Below are 17,682 nucleotides of genomic sequence, written 5' to 3'. Positions count from 1 at the left end.
CCCTACATTATCCATCTCATATGGATATGTATATACTGTACTCTATCATCTACTGCATCTTTATGTAATACGTGTATCACTAGCCACTTTAAACTATGCCACTTGGTTTACATACCCTACACTACTCATCTCATATGCATATACTGTACTCGATACCATCTACTGAATCTTGCCTATGCCGTTCTGTACCATCACTCATTCATATCTTTATGTACATATTCTTTATCCCTTTACACTTGTGTGTATAAGGTAGTAGTTTTGGAATTGTTAGGTTAGATTAATCATTGGTTATTACTGCATTGTCGGAACTAGAAGCACAAGCATTTCGCTACACTCGCATTAACATCTGCTAACCATGTGTATGTGACAAATACATTTGATTTGATTTGACGGCTGGTTACACAAAGAAAGGGTGTTGGGTTTTGAATGAAAGAGCGGGAAGACTGAGGAACAAAAAGATTTTGTGTCTCTATCGGGCCGTAGGCAGCTATACTATCGTAAATACAGTATCTTATGCATTCTAAATAACCGCCCATTTAAAAAAGGAAAATGCAATAAATATTTACTCTGAGCTGCGCTTCGGTAGATTGGTCGTAGATAGAAGGCGGGGTGGTCCAGCATGGATCTCTGGTCCTCTGAAGAATGTCTAGTGGTGAACTGGAACGTGGTAGAATGGATACTCTGTCCGTCCTCTCCTAGCCCACGTTTAGCGGGCGGAGAGGGTATCACTTCTTTAGTGAATAAAAATTCAAAGTTCATACCAAGTAGCCATACTTTTATGCTCATGCTATATTCTGGCTGGTGTCGTCGAAATTCATCCTGTAGGTTGTCACCTTCACGTTGCGATTCAATGCTAATTTGGTTGCGATTCAATGCTAGGTTCCTGTCGTTCAACCAGAGCCCACGCTGAGGTTGGCTTAGCTCTGTAGGTGATCTTGTCCTTTCAACGTGGGGACCGCAAGTCTGCACGTCCTTGGAACAGGAAGTTAAATTTTCGTCAACGGGTTTATATAGTGGTGAAAGAAGGGCGTGTTTCATAGTTTACAACCAAAGTCTGTTCCCTTGGGCGGGGCCTCTGAGTGAGTAGAATTTCTCTATGACAAACCATTCTCTCATTTAAGAAACTAAAATTACATTGAATCTTCACAGTTTCATATTTAAACATTTAAATTGCACAACAATTCCATGTGAATCTGATAACTAGAATGAGTCGACTTTCCAAGATACTACTAATGACAGGATGACAAACTGTAATGTCTCAGACAACAACTGATCTGAGATCATATTCATTAAGTACCAATGCATATGTTCAACTGGTGGATTACCAAAATATGGTTCCGTTTCCCACCTTTCGATGTTACCAGACTCTCTATGTTACAAAAGGCTTTACAAGAGTCAACTCCATAAAGTAGAGAGAGAAAAGGGGAAAGGTATTTATGGGGGTCATAAATCTCCCCCAACAGGCCAACATCATGACAGTGGTGCTTTGGGGCATGCAGCCGGGAGAGTAGAATAGTTTTTCAGGGGGCATTACGGCCACACAAAGGGATGCCGCGGGGAAATAGGAAGCATTATCAAGTGCTTGTCAAATTGCGAATCAGAAACTAATGCAGTGTGTACAGCCTGCGCAAAAGAAAACTAAGCAGAGCTCATACCTTTCATGCAACTTTTTTCAAATCATCATTAGAGTCACATCACGCAGCCTTACAATGTATTAAAAATCAAAACATATATCCCAACTTTTTTTTAGAACAACTAAAGTTACTTTAATAACTCTAAATTAAGAATATAGGAATAGCTATTTTTTTGTTAACTGCTCAACACAGAATAGCCGTATGTGCGCACTCAAATCTTTGAGAAAATATCCTTCCTATTTTATTCAGCTATGTTCAATTATATTCTTCATACTATAAAATAATGGCATGAAGTAGTTAAGCAAATCTTGTCTGCAAAATGAACTAGTGTAGCCCACAGCCAGATGGCATATCCAGATCGGGGCTTAACATAAGGACAACTCAGAGTATGCTATTCTGTTCTTCTGAAATAGACCACATTTTCTTCATATAATGTTTATTTAGACCTGTCTAAAATAATTCATGGATTTATTGTGATGGTGTAAGCTATACTAATTTGATTTATTATACTTTTTAAAATGTAGATGTTCCAAAGGTCTGCATCAGTGGCTTGTAGGCTATGCCTGGAAGACAGGAGATGCTACATGTGTTTGTTAATTAACAGTCAATTACCATGACAGTTATTTGCTTGACAATCACCGGCTGACTAAATTTCATGACCACCACAGCCCTAGATGTGATGCTTGGCATTCAGGCCAAAGAGTTTAATCTTGGTTTCATCAGATCATATAATCTTGTTTCTCATGGTCTGAGAGTCCTTTTGGAAGCCTTTTGGCAAACTCTGTCATGTGTCCTGTGGCATCCCTCTGGCCACTCTACCATAGAGGCCTGATTGGTGGAGTGCTGCGGAGATGGTTGTCCTTCTAGAGGGTTCTCCCATCTCCACAGAAGAGCTCTGGAGCTCTGTCAGAGTCACCATCAGGTTCTTGGTCACCTCCCTGACCAAATGCTCTTCTGCCCCGATTGATCAGTTTTTTATTTAATACTTTTTGGAATAAGGCTGTTACGTGGCAAAATGTGGAAAAAGTCAATGGGTCTGAATACTTTGTGAATGCACTGTATATTCCCTACAGGCTGCATCTAATCTAACCTGGTCATGTTGCCAGATATTCTTCATAAATGAGCAAACTCTTTTGTCATTCAAAGTGTCATTAAAATCAACAAAACAGTAAGATAAAACAAACAAATCTGGCAACCAGGCTAGTGTGACTAATGGATTGAGGGCAATTATGTCTGTCCTATCAGACAGGTGTATAATACCTGACGATTGGCCAACATCCCCAAGGGTTCACCTACCATTACCATTGGCACAGTTGCCGAGCCCGGTCTTCAAGAGAGTGCAAACACACAGACTGGCATGGTGACAAAGAGAGGGAGAAAGACACAAAAAGGGAGAGTGTGTGTGAGTGGAGAGGGCGACAGAGAGAATTTTGAATTTAAAAATCGACCTTTGGCACAATTCCGAGATGTCTTCCATCAATGCAGTGACACTGGCACCAGTGGAAAACACCCTCCGAAGAAAACCATATGTGCTCTGATGCCTCGGAGTTGAGAGAGACAGCTCCTCTTTCATTTTGCCATTTCCTGGCAAAATATAACATCATTATCCTCTGCCTGACATTGACATCCCAATTTCAGTACTGAAATCTAACCAATCTGTGGAATGTGAATCCTAATGACTGTGTTCCAGAACTTATGTGGAGGAAATCGCCATTACTGAACACAGGCTTGAAAGTTGCATCTTGATGGTGTCATGTCGATCTGTGGAGCTAGTGCCACTTAGGCTACAGACACACTAGAGCAGTGGGCTACAGGCCTACCAAAACTGTCCCGCAAGTGATTTTTTGGGGGGTTAAAAAAATAAATAATAATATTAAATACTGCAAAATCACCAGGAATTTAGCAACAAAAAAAAAATTACTGAAAGAATAAACATTTTGTTTTCGAAATGATAGTTTCCAGATTTGCCCATATTAATGACCCAAGGCTCGTATTTCTGTGTGTTATTATAATTAAGTCTATGATTTGATAGAGCAGTCTGACTGAGCGGTGGTAGGCAGCAGCAGGCTCGTAAGCATTCATTCAAACAGCACTATACTGCGTTTGCCAGCAGCTCTTCGCAATGCTATCAACTCTCCTCTCGAGATTAGGCTGGCAATACTAAAGTATCTATTAGAACATCCAATAGTCAAAGGCATATGAAATACAAATGGTATAGAGAGAAATAGTCCTATAATAACTACATCCTAAAACTTCTTACCTGGAAATATTGAAGACTCATGTTAAAAGGAACCACCAGCTTTCAAATGTTATCATGTTCTGAGCAAGGAACTGAAACGTTAGCTTTCTTACATGGCACATATTGCACTTTTACTTTCTTCTCCAACACTTTGTTTTTGCATTATTTAAACCAAATTGAACATGTGTCATTATTTATTTGACACGAATTTGATTTTATTGATGTATTATATTAAGTTAAAATAAAAGTGTTCATTGTTCATTCAGTATTGTTGTAATTGGCATTATTACAAATATATATATATAAAAATCTGCCAATTAATTGGTATTGGCTTTTTTTGGTCCTCCAATAATTGGTATCGGTGTCGGAAAATCTTAATCGGTCGACCTCTAAAAGAGGGGTTGATAGAGAGAATGTTGAGAGAGAAAGGTGGATACAGAGAGAAATAGAAAGTGTTAGAGCCATGCAGCCAGAGAAGAGGGAGGGAGGGTGGGCGAGGTGAGTAGGAAGGGCTATTAGTGCTCAGAGACGGAGCGAGTGAGAGTGGGAAAGAGGCGAGAGAGCGCAGCACAGCCAGAGAGCAGAACAGTAGTCTCTCTACTCCGGCCTGGATCCTTACACACTTCTCATTGAGACCAGTCCCGGGAAACAGACCCTGAGGACTTAACTACACCATCTTGCCCGTCACACACAGCCAGAGACCGACTCAGCAGCTTCTGGTCCTTTCCTCTCTCTATCTCTTCCTCCGTCACTCTACCTGGGAGAGAGTGTTCCACCTGGCTATCTATGCTGACAGTGCTGTGAGGTAGAGCACGGACACACGGCTACCTCAGAGGACAAGGTAAACATCTATCACCGATTCCTCCATTCTCTGTTACAATTGCGCGCTTGATATCGAATGTCAGTCTGTACACTGACGCAAATAAATGCATTTCAGATGCGTTCAAAAACGAACTCAAAATGACAACAGTAATGACTTAATTTCTTGACAAAAGCACTCTCATTTTCTACCTCTGCTGAGCCGTGAGGAACGGCTGTCAAAACGCCACCATACTGTACAGTATGTGCACACTACTCGGCAGAGTTCAAAAGAACAAATGGAGCAAAAAGCCTGCAGACTTCTCACTTGCATTGTACCAACAGACAAAGAACCAGCCGTGTGCGCTCACTGCATGTACAGAACCATAGCGCTCTAGCACAGTCTCTGCCTGTCTGCTCCGCCAACCTACAGTCGCACAGTAGAGAGATAACTTGACCAACAGAGAACAGTCTCACCCAAAGGGATTATATTTCCGCTCCCTCTCCTGCCTGCCCACTTACTCAACGCTCTGCTGCTAATGTTAAGCATCACTTATGAGCGCGGTGTCTCTGAAGCCTTGCTCTTAGCGCGGTGCAAACACACCGCTCTCATAACAGCCTGAGCCTTCCACTCATCTCCCACACGTAGAGAGACACACACGTAGACACACACACCAAATACACCTTCTCAGAGTGCTCTGTGAGCTGTCATGCGTGCAAGTGAATAACTGAAAGCCAGGGGCTTAACCTCTGTGTGCAGTGCCACGGTGTGAAATTACAGAAATCAAACCACATGCTCCGTGTCATACGGATCCCACACTGTCGTGTTCCGTGTCATACGGATCCCACACTGTCGTGTTCCGTGTCATACGGATCCCACACTGTCGTGTTCCGTGTCATACGGATCCCACAGTGTCGTGTTCCGTGTCATACGGATCCCACACTGTCGTGTTCCGTGTCATACGGATCCCACACTGTCGTGTTCCGTGTCATACGGATCCCACACTGTCGTGTTCCGTGTCATACGGATCCCACACTGTCGTGTTCCGTGTCATACGGATCCCACACTGTCGTGTTCCGTGTCATACGGATCCCACACTGTCGTGTTCCGTGTCATACGGATCCCACACTGTCGTGTTCCGGGTCATACGGATCCTACACTGTCATGTTCCGTGTCATAACGATCATACACTGTCATGTTCCGTGTCATACGGATCATGCAGTGTTATATGCTCTGTGTCATACGGATGATACACTGTCATGTTCCATGTCATACGGATCATGCAGTGTTATATGCTCTGTGTCATATGGATGATACACTGTCATGTTCCATGTCATACGGATCATGCAGTGTTATATGCTCTGTGTCATATGGATGATACACTGTCATGTTCCATGTCATACGGATCATGCAGTGTTATATGCTCTGTGTCATATGGATCATACACTGTCATGTTCTATGTCATACGGATCATACTCTCTGTCATATGAGTTTCTCTCTTCTCCCAGTAGCACTACCACTCTCTGGCCCTCTCGAGCTTCTGTTCACACACAGCCAAACAGCCACAGCAAGAGATGAAGACAGAGAGATGAAGACAGAGAGAGAGCAAGCGAGAGAGCAAGAGAGAGAGCAAGAGAGAGAGAGCGAGCAAGAGGGAGAGCAAGAGAGCGAGCAAGAGGGAGAGCAAGAGAGAGAGCAAGAGAGAGAGCAAGAGAGAGAGCAAGAGAGAGAGCAAGAGAGAGAGCAAGAGGGAGAGCAAGAGGGAGAGCAAGAGGGAGAGCAAGAGGGAGAGCAAGAGGGAGAGAGCGAGCAAGAGGGAGAGAGCGAGCAAGAGGGAGAGAGCGAGCAAGAGAGCGAGGGAGAGAGCGAGCAAGAGAGCGAGCAAGAGAGCGAGCAAGAGAGCGAGCAAGAGAGCAAGAGAGCGGAGCGAGCAAGAGGGAGCAAGAGGGAGAGCAAGAGGGAGCAAGTAAGTGAGATGACAGAGGAGGGAGGGAGCCTGCACAAAGGACCAGTTCAAAGACTGAGGGCTCATTTGTCAAACAAACGCATGACAGAGACTTCAGTATCAAGAACAGCAGATGGCCTTGAATAGCCAACGGTATAATAAGTAAGACATCCACTATGAATCAAACAAGAGATAGAACACCTCTCTCTTTATGTCTCTTCATCCCTCTCCATCCCCTTTTCTTGGGGAGAGGATAATTAATTCAATAAAAACCCGATTAGAGGTTATTAACAAAACACACTATAACAGACAGGCAGATCTATCACTGGGTTAACTTAACGTACAGTTACTGATACAGCTCAACAGACTGTCTGGATAATGATCATTTGGGTCTGATATGTCATGACACACTTTCTTCTCATTCATTATCCTCCTATCGTTTACGTCTCTTCCTCTCTCCATCTTTTCTTTTTGTTCTCCAGGACGACGATTGAGGGAGGAAAAATAAACAGAAGGATGATGACGTCGTCCCCTGATTTGTCCCCCTCTCCGACTCTATGATAGAAAGAGAGAGAGAGAACGCACCAAATGCCACACAGGTGGCGGCCCAGTGTTCTAATATATTCTCCTCTCTCTCCAAAGTAGCTAATGACCTTCCTCCCAGCCTGGTCTGAATTTGTACAAGGTGCCACAGCACTGAGGTGATCCTGCCTCACTCCAGTGGAATTACAAGTTGTGAGGAGAAGGAAAAGGCCATTGACCTTTGCTCCGCTCTCTGGAAGGTGATGGAGGGTTGTTTTACGTACAGAAGGAAAAGGGGAGGACAGTTGAGTATCAGCCAGGCACTGCTCTGTTAAGATCCAAGGAGGACTACAGATCAAATAACAAAGAACAACGAGCAGCTGCCTAAAAGAAACCATTCATTTAGTAAAACACGTGGATGGACGCTACAATGCACATCCTCTCCCTACCCACTGCGGACGACCAGTGAATGTGTTTCTGCGTTTAATGAATCCTCAGTGCTTCTCCCTAACCGGAATACAGTGTTTTTATTGGATGTACGAGAGCACAGACCAGTCCTCTGTGATCCATCACTGTTGTTTGCAGCCTCTGGGGGTAAAACAAAAACCGAGAAATGTTTTGAAGGTGGACTGCTTTTTCTCTCATGGTGGAGCTGAATTTGAAATAGAAAAGGAAGGATTCAAGAAACACAGTTTCAGCTTTGCTCCAACTGCACTCATCGGCACCATAATCTCCCCGTTATTTGGAACAAAAGGGCTGCACCATTAGGATTAAACGTGTGCCAAGTGGAGATTCCTGCTGCTACTACATAAGTATTATGATTACTACTACTACAGAACTATGGTTGGAGATTATGATTTCCTATTGAGGCCTCAGCAAGTCGGCTCTGGCTGGTTCATGGACTCTTGAAGGGGAGACGGCACACGAGGGAGGGGTGAGTACAGTGCGTCTGCAATATGATTGCTTACGGAGCCACAATAGGACAGTCTTTTTGGACAGTCCTTCTCTGGACAGATCACACAGGAAACGGTTATATCTAGACATAAAAGCAAAGCAAGGACATGAATTACTGAAATACCTAAGGACATGGACACATTTGATCAAAGTAGCCACAAAACACAACTCTAAACCTAATGTAAAAAACACTGACATGACTATTAGTTCCAGTCAGCAAAGAATTTAACACTTGATAAAGGTGTCAGCAATGAAGGAATAAAGGCAGAGTACTCATTTGTCACTCTCTTTCCACAAAGAGAAAAACTTTTTTAAAGCACAACGGAAAGCTGCAGAAGTTGGCTCTTTGACTTATAATTGACACCTTTTGAAAGATTCCATCAAGATGACATCACAAAACGAGTTTGTGATTGAAACTTCCACACTCGAAAAGGTTCACACATCGGCCACATTTCACAGGTAAAAATACACTCAGACGAAGTCCCAGACACAAAAACAGACAGACAGATTGACATTTAAAAAGAATAGAAATAGCCTGTTCTTCACTGTTGTATGCTCCCATATAACCTAGTTTCAACTTCCTGAAGATACAGGAGCTGACAATGAGACATAGATGAGAGGAAGTAAAGAGTCATGTATGCTATAAACTTTTGTGGTGAAACACAACACCTTTATCCCCCCGTATATATGTTAATGCAATCAGTCCCGGTTCTGATCTCTCTCCTTTCCCTCCTCTCTCTGTGTCACCACGTCTCTCTAGGATAATGCATACCCCTCCTGTGCTGAACTCAGAAGCCGCCATGAGCAACGTTACTGTCCTCGACACCTCGGAACCCTCTGACCTTGATATGACCCAGTCTGCTGCCCCCTACCCCGTCAGCTTCCAGGTACACGCTCACATCACGTCTACTTTCTTTAAAACTTAGTTCCACGTCAGTTATCGTGATTAAAGCGGTTATCACAGAAAATCTATTTTCACAATAAAAGCAGATTTCACGATTAAAGCCTACAGTTGAAGTCGGAAGTTTACATACACCTTAGCCAAATACATTTAATCTCAGTTTCACAATTCCTGACATTTAATCCTAGTAAAAATTAAATTTGAGGTCAGTTAGGATCACCACTATATTTTAAGAATGTGAAATGTCAGAATAATAGTAGAGAGAATTATTTCTTTCAGCTTGTATTTCTTTCATCACATTCCCAGTGGGTCAGAAGTTTACATACACTCAATTAGTATTTGGTAGCATTGCCTTTATATTGTTTAACTTGGGTCAAACGTTTCAGGTAGCCTTCCACAAGCTTCCCACAATAAGTTGGGTGAATTTTGGCCCATTCCTCCTGACAGAGCTGGTGTAACCGAGTCAGGTTTGTAGGCCTCCTTGCTTGCACACACTTTTTCAGTTCTGCCCACAACTTTTCTATGGGATTGAGGTCAGGGCTTTGTGATGGCCACTCCAATACCTCAACTTTGTTGTCCTTAAGCCATTTTGCCACAACTTTGGAAGTATGCTTGGGGTCATTGTCCATTTGGAAGACCCATTTGAGACCAAGCTTTAACTTCCTGACTGATGTCTTGAGATGTTGCTTCAATATATCCACATAATTCTCTTTCCTCATGATGCCATCTATTTTGTGAAGTGTTCCAGTCCCTCTTGCAGCAAAGCACCCCCACAACATGATGCTGCCACCCCCGTGCTTCACGGTTCGGATGGTGTTCAGCTTGCAAGCCTCCCCCTTCTTCCTCCAAACACAACGATGGTCATTATGGCCAAACAGTTCTATTTTTGTTTCATCAGACCAAAGGACATTTCTCCAAAAAGTACCATCTTTGTCACCATGTGCAGATGCAAACCGTAGTCTGGCTTTTTTTTAATGGCGGTTTTGGAGCAGTGGCTTCTTCCTTGCCGAGCGGCCTTACAGGTTATGTCGGTATAGGACTTGTTTTACTGTGGATATAGATACTTTTGTATCTGTTTCCTCCAGCATCTTCACAAGGTCCTTTGCTGTTGTACTGGGATTAAGTTGCACTTTTCGCAACAAAGTACGTTAATCTCTAAGAGACAGAACGCGTCTCCTTCTTGAGCGGTATGACGGCTGCGTGGTCCCATAGTGTTTATATTTGCGTAATATTGTTTGTACAGATGAACGTGGTACCTTCAGGCGTTTGGAAATTGCTCCCAAGGATGAACCAGACTAGTGGAGATCTACAATTGTTTTTCTGAGGTCTTGGCTGATTTCTTTGGATTTTCCCATGATGTCAAGCCAAGAGGCACTGAGTTTGAAGGTAAGCCTTGAAATACATCCACAGGGGCACCTCCAATTTACTCAAATGATGTCAATAAGCCTATCAGAAGCTTATAAAGCCATTACATAATTTTCTGGAATTTTCCAAGCTGTTTAAAGGCACAGTCAACTTAGCATATGTAAACTTCTGACACAATGAAATTATAAGTGAAATAATCGGTCTATAAACAATTGTTGGAAAAATGACTTGTGTCATTCAAAGTAGATGTCCTAAACGACTTCGCAAAACTATAGTTTGTTAGCAAGAAATTTGTGGAGTGGTTGAAAAACGATGACTCCAACTTAAGTGAATGTAAACTTCCGACTTAAACTATATATCACAATGAAATTGGTTATCATGATACAAGCAGATATTACAATACTATTATTGTGATAGCATTTAATTTTACGATAAGGATACCATTATCCTCCAGGTGTCGCTGACAGGGTTCCTGCTGCTAGAGATCGTATTGGGCCTAAGCAGTAACCTGACAGTGCTGGTCCTCTACTGCATGAAGCAGAACCTCATCACCTCCGTGTCCAACATCGTCACCATGAATCTCCACGTCCTAGACGTACTAGTGAGTGTCAGTATTTGACGTTTCCATTCCATTAGGCACGGGCCTCGGATCAGTGAAAATGCAATCTTTAACCATTGGGAGGGAGAACACAAAACTGACCTTAGATCAATGTGTGGGGAAAATTCCAGTGAGTGTCTAAGATGAGATGATTGCAGTGCAATTGGTCTGTAACAAATTTCAAGATCTGTATTTATCTCTCTGGTTCCAGGTGTGTGTGTCTTGCATCCCTCTGACTGCCGTGGTAATACTCCTCCCCCTAGAGGCTGATACAGCGCTGGTCTGCTGCTTCCACGAGGCCTGTGTCTCCTTCGCTAGCGTAGCCACTGCCTCGAACGTGCTAGCCATCACCGTCGACCGCTACGACATCTCAGTGCGTCCAGCCAACCGCATGCTAACCATGGGCCGCGCCGTGGCTCTGCTGGGCTTCATTTGGGCTATGTCCTTCTTCAGTTTCCTGGTCCCCTTCATGGAGGTGGGCTTCTTCAGCGATTTTGGCTCCGAGTTCGTCAACCAGACTGCAGTTGCCTCTGTGGTCCATACGAACGAGTACTACACAGAGCTGGGGCTGTACTACCACCTCTTGGCTCAGATCCCCATCTTCTTCTTCACAGCCGTAGTCATGCTGGTGACCTACTACAAGATACTCCAGGCCCTGAACATCCGCATCGGGACGCGCTTCCAACACAACCAGCCCAAGAAGAAGCCCCGCAAGAAGAACATCTCCTTGACCACCGCAACGCAGGTGGAATCTACAGATGCGTCCCAGGGCAGCGGGGCGGTCAGAGGGGGCGGAAACCCACCTGCTGTCCTGTCCATGCGGACCTCTGTCTCCGTCCTCATGGCTCTGCGCAGGGCTGTTAAACGCCACCGGGAACGGCGGGAGAGGCAGAAACGCGTCTTCAGGATGTCCCTACTCATCATCTCCACCTTCCTGCTCTGCTGGACGCCCATCACAGTCCTCAACACGGTCATCCTCAGCGCAGGGCCCTCAGACTTCACGGTCAAGTTGCGGTTGGGTTTCCTGGTCATGGCCTACGGGACGACCATCTTCCATCCGCTGCTCTACGCCTTCACCAGGCAGAAGTTCCAGAAGGTGTTGAAGAGCAAGATGAAGAGGGTGGTGTCCGTGGTGGAGGCTGAGCCCATGCCCAACAACGTGGTCATTCACAACTCCTGGATCGACCCCAAGAGGAACAACAAGAAAGTCACCTTCGAGGAGACTGAGGTCAGGCAGAAGTGTCTATCTTCCCAGGACCTGGAATCAAACAACATCGTCTGTCTTCCATGATAAGGCTATAGTGCATCGTGAAGATTGGCGCGGCTTGGGGGCAGTTAAGTCGAAAGACATACCTCTCAACAGAGGTGGCAGAGTGGGATAACTTGGAATAAGCTATGTCCATCTTCAGAGAAAGTGGAATAAAGCCATTGAATATCTGCATGGCTAGAGGGAGTTGGTAGACATGAGTCTGAGCCAAGGTCAAGACAGAAAAGCTTCGGTTCAGAAGATGCAGAATAAGACAATGTGGATTATGAGGACGTGAAATAAGAATAAAATGGAATAAGCAACGGACACATACAGGGTGACAAAACATTATCAGGAACCGACTCATTTTAAAAAGAGAAACCACTTATCCAAAGCAGTAATGTAAATGAAAGTGTTTCACCTGTATAGTTACCCTAAAAGGGGATAATTTATTACTATTTATTGGAAGAGGTTGATGCGGTGTCAAGGACAATTTAAACAAAGTACTGTACCTACTGCATGGTGTTGTTATAGCCCGTAACATAATTATTGTGTATAGTCATGTACAGTGTATAGAATAAATATATGTTTACAACACAAAAGGAAAGATTCACCCATTTTGAATGTAATATCGTATTGTGCATCTCTGAGCTATGAACAATGATGCAAAATGCATCATACTGTATTTCTGCCTGCTTGAATAGCCTTTTAGCTCAGATACACATGAAAACAAATGACCCCTGGAATCGATAGAACATAGCTCAGAGATAGACAAATATGATATAACATTTAAAATAGGTGACTTTTTCTTTTAAGCACTAAGTATTTGTCCTTTTATAATAAATAACGTGAAAAAAGTTTAGAGGCCATTCTGTTGGGTATTCTGGTTAAAGGGCCTTCTGTCACATATTCCCCACTTCACTATGCTTTTGTAAACTTGGCCACTAAGGCACAGATGACATCAAGTCAGTGTAGCGCCACAAATATTTACAGGTGAAATTCCACTTCCCCCTTTCCTGTCCTCTGAGAGTCTCTTTCCATGTGCCTGTTATATGTGTGATTTAGTGTAAGATGGAGGGATAGAAACAGAGGCAAGCAGCACTTTACAACTTTACAAGCGAGAGGCTGCAATCTGAATCACAATCACAGCATTACTAAGACATGACCTTATGATTTCAACACATAATCAGCGCCTGCAGCCTAACCATCCTGAGATGACTCCAGCTGCTCTACCGGCCGTAACACAGCTGTTATGCTACTTCTCTTATTATCTAGCCACAGGCCGGGGTGAAGAGAACAGCATGGCTGCCAAAACTGAAGCCTGCTTCCTTTCAGAATCACACTGAGGCGAACTGGCAAGTCAATCTGTATTTTCTGGTTGGAGTTGGAGGACAGAGTGAGCGAGTGACTGAGGACTCGGACCTACTGCAGTCCATAGCGCTTAGCAAGGCTGGGGCAAGTGGGGGGGGGATTCTGAAGTGGTCTAGTCACGGGCTATGTGGTGTTGATACGACACTCGCCACAACACTTGCCCTTGCCTCTCTCCCCTCTCTCCCACGCTTGATGCCTTATGATTACCAAGGCTAGGACTGCTAGTTAGATCATAAAGGCTGACTGTGGCAGGCGATGCATCACAATCACTCTCCCTCCCCGCCGCCATCATGACACGGGAAGGTCATGGTGGTTTACCCTATTCTGTGTCAGAGATGCAGTCACGCACGCACACACACACACACAATACCAATGCACTGTACCTAGCAATCTGTTCAGCTGAGAGAGGGCATCTAGATGCTAGGAAGGGGAGGGGATGTGAGCGAGGGGAGAAATGTCTGGACACTTAAAGAATGACTCATATTCTGTAATACATTCCAGGTTAAAAACATTTTGTCTAAACTGCTATTCAAGATGTCCTTGCAATGTTTGTATTGGGCAAGTGTGTGTAAAATGTACATCCCTCTCATATCTCTCGGCCGATGAGATAATAGGGTACATTTCCTTTGAGGAATTATTTTTTGACCTACAGTGTGTGGGGTGTGGTCATATGCCATATCAGTCAAGGCACCATGTGAGGTCAGGAAGAGAACAGCGTAAAGGTCAGAGTAGAGGTCAGAGTGGCTCTATGCTTTGGGTATGGTATGCAGCCAAGCTTTCTGTTTTATAGAACCCTCATCGAATGGCCCTCGGAGTCTCCTAAAAATCACTCTGTCTCCATGAGCATTTTAAGAGCTGGGGCACTTTGCTGGCTGTTTGCCAGCAAGCAGCACTAAAGACAGGTTGGCGAAGTTGATTGAAGATCCATCTAACTGTTCATTACAGGTTGGCTCGTTCCTCAGGCGCCATTGCCAAATGAACGCGAGAACCACTTGTCTACATGAAGTAAATGAGTAATGCATAGACAAACCAACACTTTACCACAATCTTCACAACTTGACTGATTGTCTATGCCTACATAGAGGATGTGCACACTGCACAGGCTCACGAAAGTTAGATTCCAGGCTACATTTCATTGGTCGAAAACATCAAGCCTATTCTTTATATAGGCCTCGGCTATCGGTCTCTACATGAGTAGAGTGCCGAGGAGGATACATTGAACCGCTATCCTCTCTGAAGTAGCAGTAATCTCGCCTGTCTAAGCGATCAGTCTCACAGAACTCTGAGTCATCAGACCGGAGTGGAGCAGAATTCTATTCTAGAATGAAATGAAGAAAGATGAGCCTAGACAGAGGATGTCAAAACCACCAAACATTCTTCAGGAAATATAGACCTATCAGCATTGCCAGCTGGGGAGCCAAATGGAATTTACTGATAAGATTGGAACAGTTGGTTCAACCTCTCATGAATACTTCCTAGGGTGTTTGGTGACATCATCTTAATCCTGTATGTCATCCCGGGCGCTACCTGGAAAACTACTCAGAGTAGGCCTATCTGACTGAAATATCCGCCTCTGGTCCTCCGGACCACACCATTTCCCACCCTCTTAGCTCACTTACTGCACACCAGGCCCCCCTCTCTCTCTTCCATCTCTCACTCTCTCTCCTTACCTTTCCATCTATACAGTATCTCTCTCCTCTGTTCCCTCTAACAACACTCAGCCCAGGGTCGCACGTGGCCGATAAGAGGAGTGCTTTTGATCCCGGAGGCCCTGCGTTTTCTAGTGTTCTGGAGTGTTCTGTGTGACAGGGTTGTTATGTAAAAGGTTGTTGTGCATTTGTTATATATGACCAAAAAAGGTCTAGCTCATATGAGGAGAGGTGTTTTGTGGTGCTGGGCCTCTCAATGGCTTAGCCAACTGCCAACTATACTTTGTCAATAAATTGAACACAATGAATTGCATTTCCATCCTTGTCCCCCTTTCTTCAATCTTCCCTCTCTTCTCTGTTATCCCTCCTTCCTTTCCTCCACTCCCATGTGACTAGCCTCTGTCTGACTGACAGTCAGGACCATTGTGTCATTATAGCTGGTCTCTGGGGCTGGCTGCTGTGACTGACGGTTACCACAGTGACTGACACTTCATCCGCTCTGACTGACAGCCAGGGCTGTGGTCCCACAGCAGCAGAAACCAATAAAGCCGAGATATTAGAGGAAGACGACATAGACACGGCTGGATTAAAATTTGCCAAAGATATTGAGTCAAATGAGACAATGCAATACCACCAAATTATTGCTTGATGACGTCATATGCAGTCACACTGAAAATACAATGAACAAACATATAAACACAACATGTAAAGTGTTGGTCCCATGTTTCATGAGCTGAAATAAAAGATCCCTGAAATGTTCCATACGTACAAAAAGCTTTTCTCTCAAATTTTGTGCACACATTTGTTTACATCCCTGTTGGTGAGCATGTCTCCTTTGCCAAGATAATTAATCCACCTGACAGGTGTGGCATATCAAGAAGCTGACTAAACAGCATGATCACTACACATGTGCACCTTGTGCAGGGGACAATAAAAGGCCAATCTAAAATGGTCAGTTTTGTCACACAACACAAAGCCATAGATGTCTTAAGTTTTGAGGGGGCGTGCAATAGGCATGCTGACAGCAGGAATGTTCACCAGAGCTGTTGCCAGATAATTTAATGTTAATTTCTCTACCATAAGTAACCTCAAACTTCGTTTTAAGAATTTGGCAGTACGTCCAACCGGCCTCACAACCGCAGACCACATGTATAACGTCGTGTGGACCAGCAGTTTGCTGATGTCAACGTTGTGAACAGAGTGCCCTATGGTGGCGGTGGGGTTATGGTATGGGCAGGCATAAGCTACGGACAACAAACAACTGCATTTTACCGATGGCAATTTGAATGCACAGAGATACCTTGACAGAAACCTTGAGGTCCATTCATCTGCCACCATCACTTAATGCTTCAGCATGATAATGCATGGCCAAATGTCGCAAGGATCTGTACACAATTCCTGGAAGCTGAAAATGTCCCAGTTCTTCCATGGCATGCATACTCACCAGACATGTCACCCATTGAGCATGCTCTGGATCGACATGTACGACAGTGTCCAGTTCCTGCCAATATCCAGCAACTTCGCACAGCCATTGAAGAGGATTAGGACAACATTCCACAGGTCACAATCAACAGCCTGATCAACTCGAAGCGAAGGAGATGTTTCATACTGCATGAGGCAAATGGTGGTCACACCAGATTCTGATTGGTTGTCTGATCCACACCCCTACTTTTTTTTAAAGGTATCTGTGACTAATAGATGCATATCTGTATTCCCAGTCGTGAAATCCATAGAATTGGCGCTAATTCATTTATTTCAATTTATTGATTTCCTTCCTTATAGGATCTGTAACTCAGTCAAATCTTTGAAATTGTTGCATGTTGCGTTTACATTTTTGTTCAGTATAGTTTGTTTTCTATTATAAGTAGCAGATATCGAACGTCGTAGTAAATTTGATCCAAGCCAAAGCCAATCCTACAACAGACGGCTACGCTACGCAGTCCAACATCAGTGCAAATAAAGGGAATAGGGATGTGGCTTTTGATTCCCATCCTCAACAACAGCAGGCTGCTCTCTCTGTGTCCCCTCCATCCCGCCACCGCATCCACTTCAATCACTTTATTACATTCGGCAGGTGGCTCTCCCCCCAGTCACCCCCCTTCTGCAGCCATCCATCCCTTGTTTACTCACTCTTGTTCTTTCTCCACCACCCATCCCCCATCTGATCCCCTCTCCCTCTCCTCCTATTCAGTCTCTCCCTCTCCCCTACCTGTTCAGTGTTCTCATCCCTGCCCAATGCTACAGGCTGACAGAAGAAAGCACTCCAAATCACATTAGGCTGGCTGTGCTGTGTGATTGTATTAGGCCAGCAGCAGTATCAAGCCTGTAATTGAGGCCTATTATAATGTCCTGGCAGTTTAAGAAAGGGGGCTGAGAGTGGATTGAAGACCGAACGGCCGGTGCGGAAAATTACTGTCTGGAGATTGATTTCTGGCTCCGTTGAAAAGCTTGCTAAAAAC

At 44.2% G+C, this 17,682-nt stretch overlaps 2 protein-coding genes across 2 annotated transcripts in view; one reads left to right on the top strand and one right to left on the bottom strand.

Moving 5' to 3' along the window:
* cog5 (component of oligomeric golgi complex 5) overlaps nucleotides 1-17,682 on the bottom strand; it is a 92,126-nt gene that overhangs the window by 62,794 nt on the left and 11,650 nt on the right. The gene's annotated exons all lie outside the window — the stretch shown is intronic.
* LOC115133146 (G-protein coupled receptor 22-like) lies at nucleotides 4,403-15,536 on the top strand. The gene is made up of 5 exons (XM_029666083.2): nucleotides 4,403-4,714; nucleotides 7,100-8,073; nucleotides 8,854-8,980; nucleotides 10,814-10,966; nucleotides 11,169-15,536. Exons 3-5 carry the CDS (start codon nucleotides 8,858-8,860, stop codon nucleotides 12,246-12,248), a joined length of 1,356 nt encoding a protein of 451 aa, XP_029521943.1. The 5' UTR covers nucleotides 4,403-4,714; nucleotides 7,100-8,073; nucleotides 8,854-8,857; the 3' UTR covers nucleotides 12,249-15,536.

Source organism: Oncorhynchus nerka, linkage group LG8 (genome assembly GCF_034236695.1).
Source record: "Oncorhynchus nerka isolate Pitt River linkage group LG8, Oner_Uvic_2.0, whole genome shotgun sequence".
NCBI lineage: Eukaryota > Metazoa > Chordata > Actinopteri > Salmoniformes > Salmonidae > Oncorhynchus > Oncorhynchus nerka.
This window is presented reverse-complemented; position numbering and strand designations above follow the sequence as displayed.

Coding starts and splice junctions, on each gene's coding strand:
- LOC115133146 (XM_029666083.2), top strand. CDS start 8,858: ATGCATACCCCTCCTGTGCTGAACTCAGAAGCCGCCATGAGCAACGTT. Junction 8,981..10,813: donor CCTACCCCGTCAGCTTCCAG/GTACACGCTCAC, acceptor ATTATCCTCCAG/GTGTCGCTGACAGGGTTCCT. Junction 10,967..11,168: donor TCCTAGACGTACTAGTGAGT/GTCAGTATTTGA, acceptor CTCTGGTTCCAG/GTGTGTGTGTCTTGCATCCC.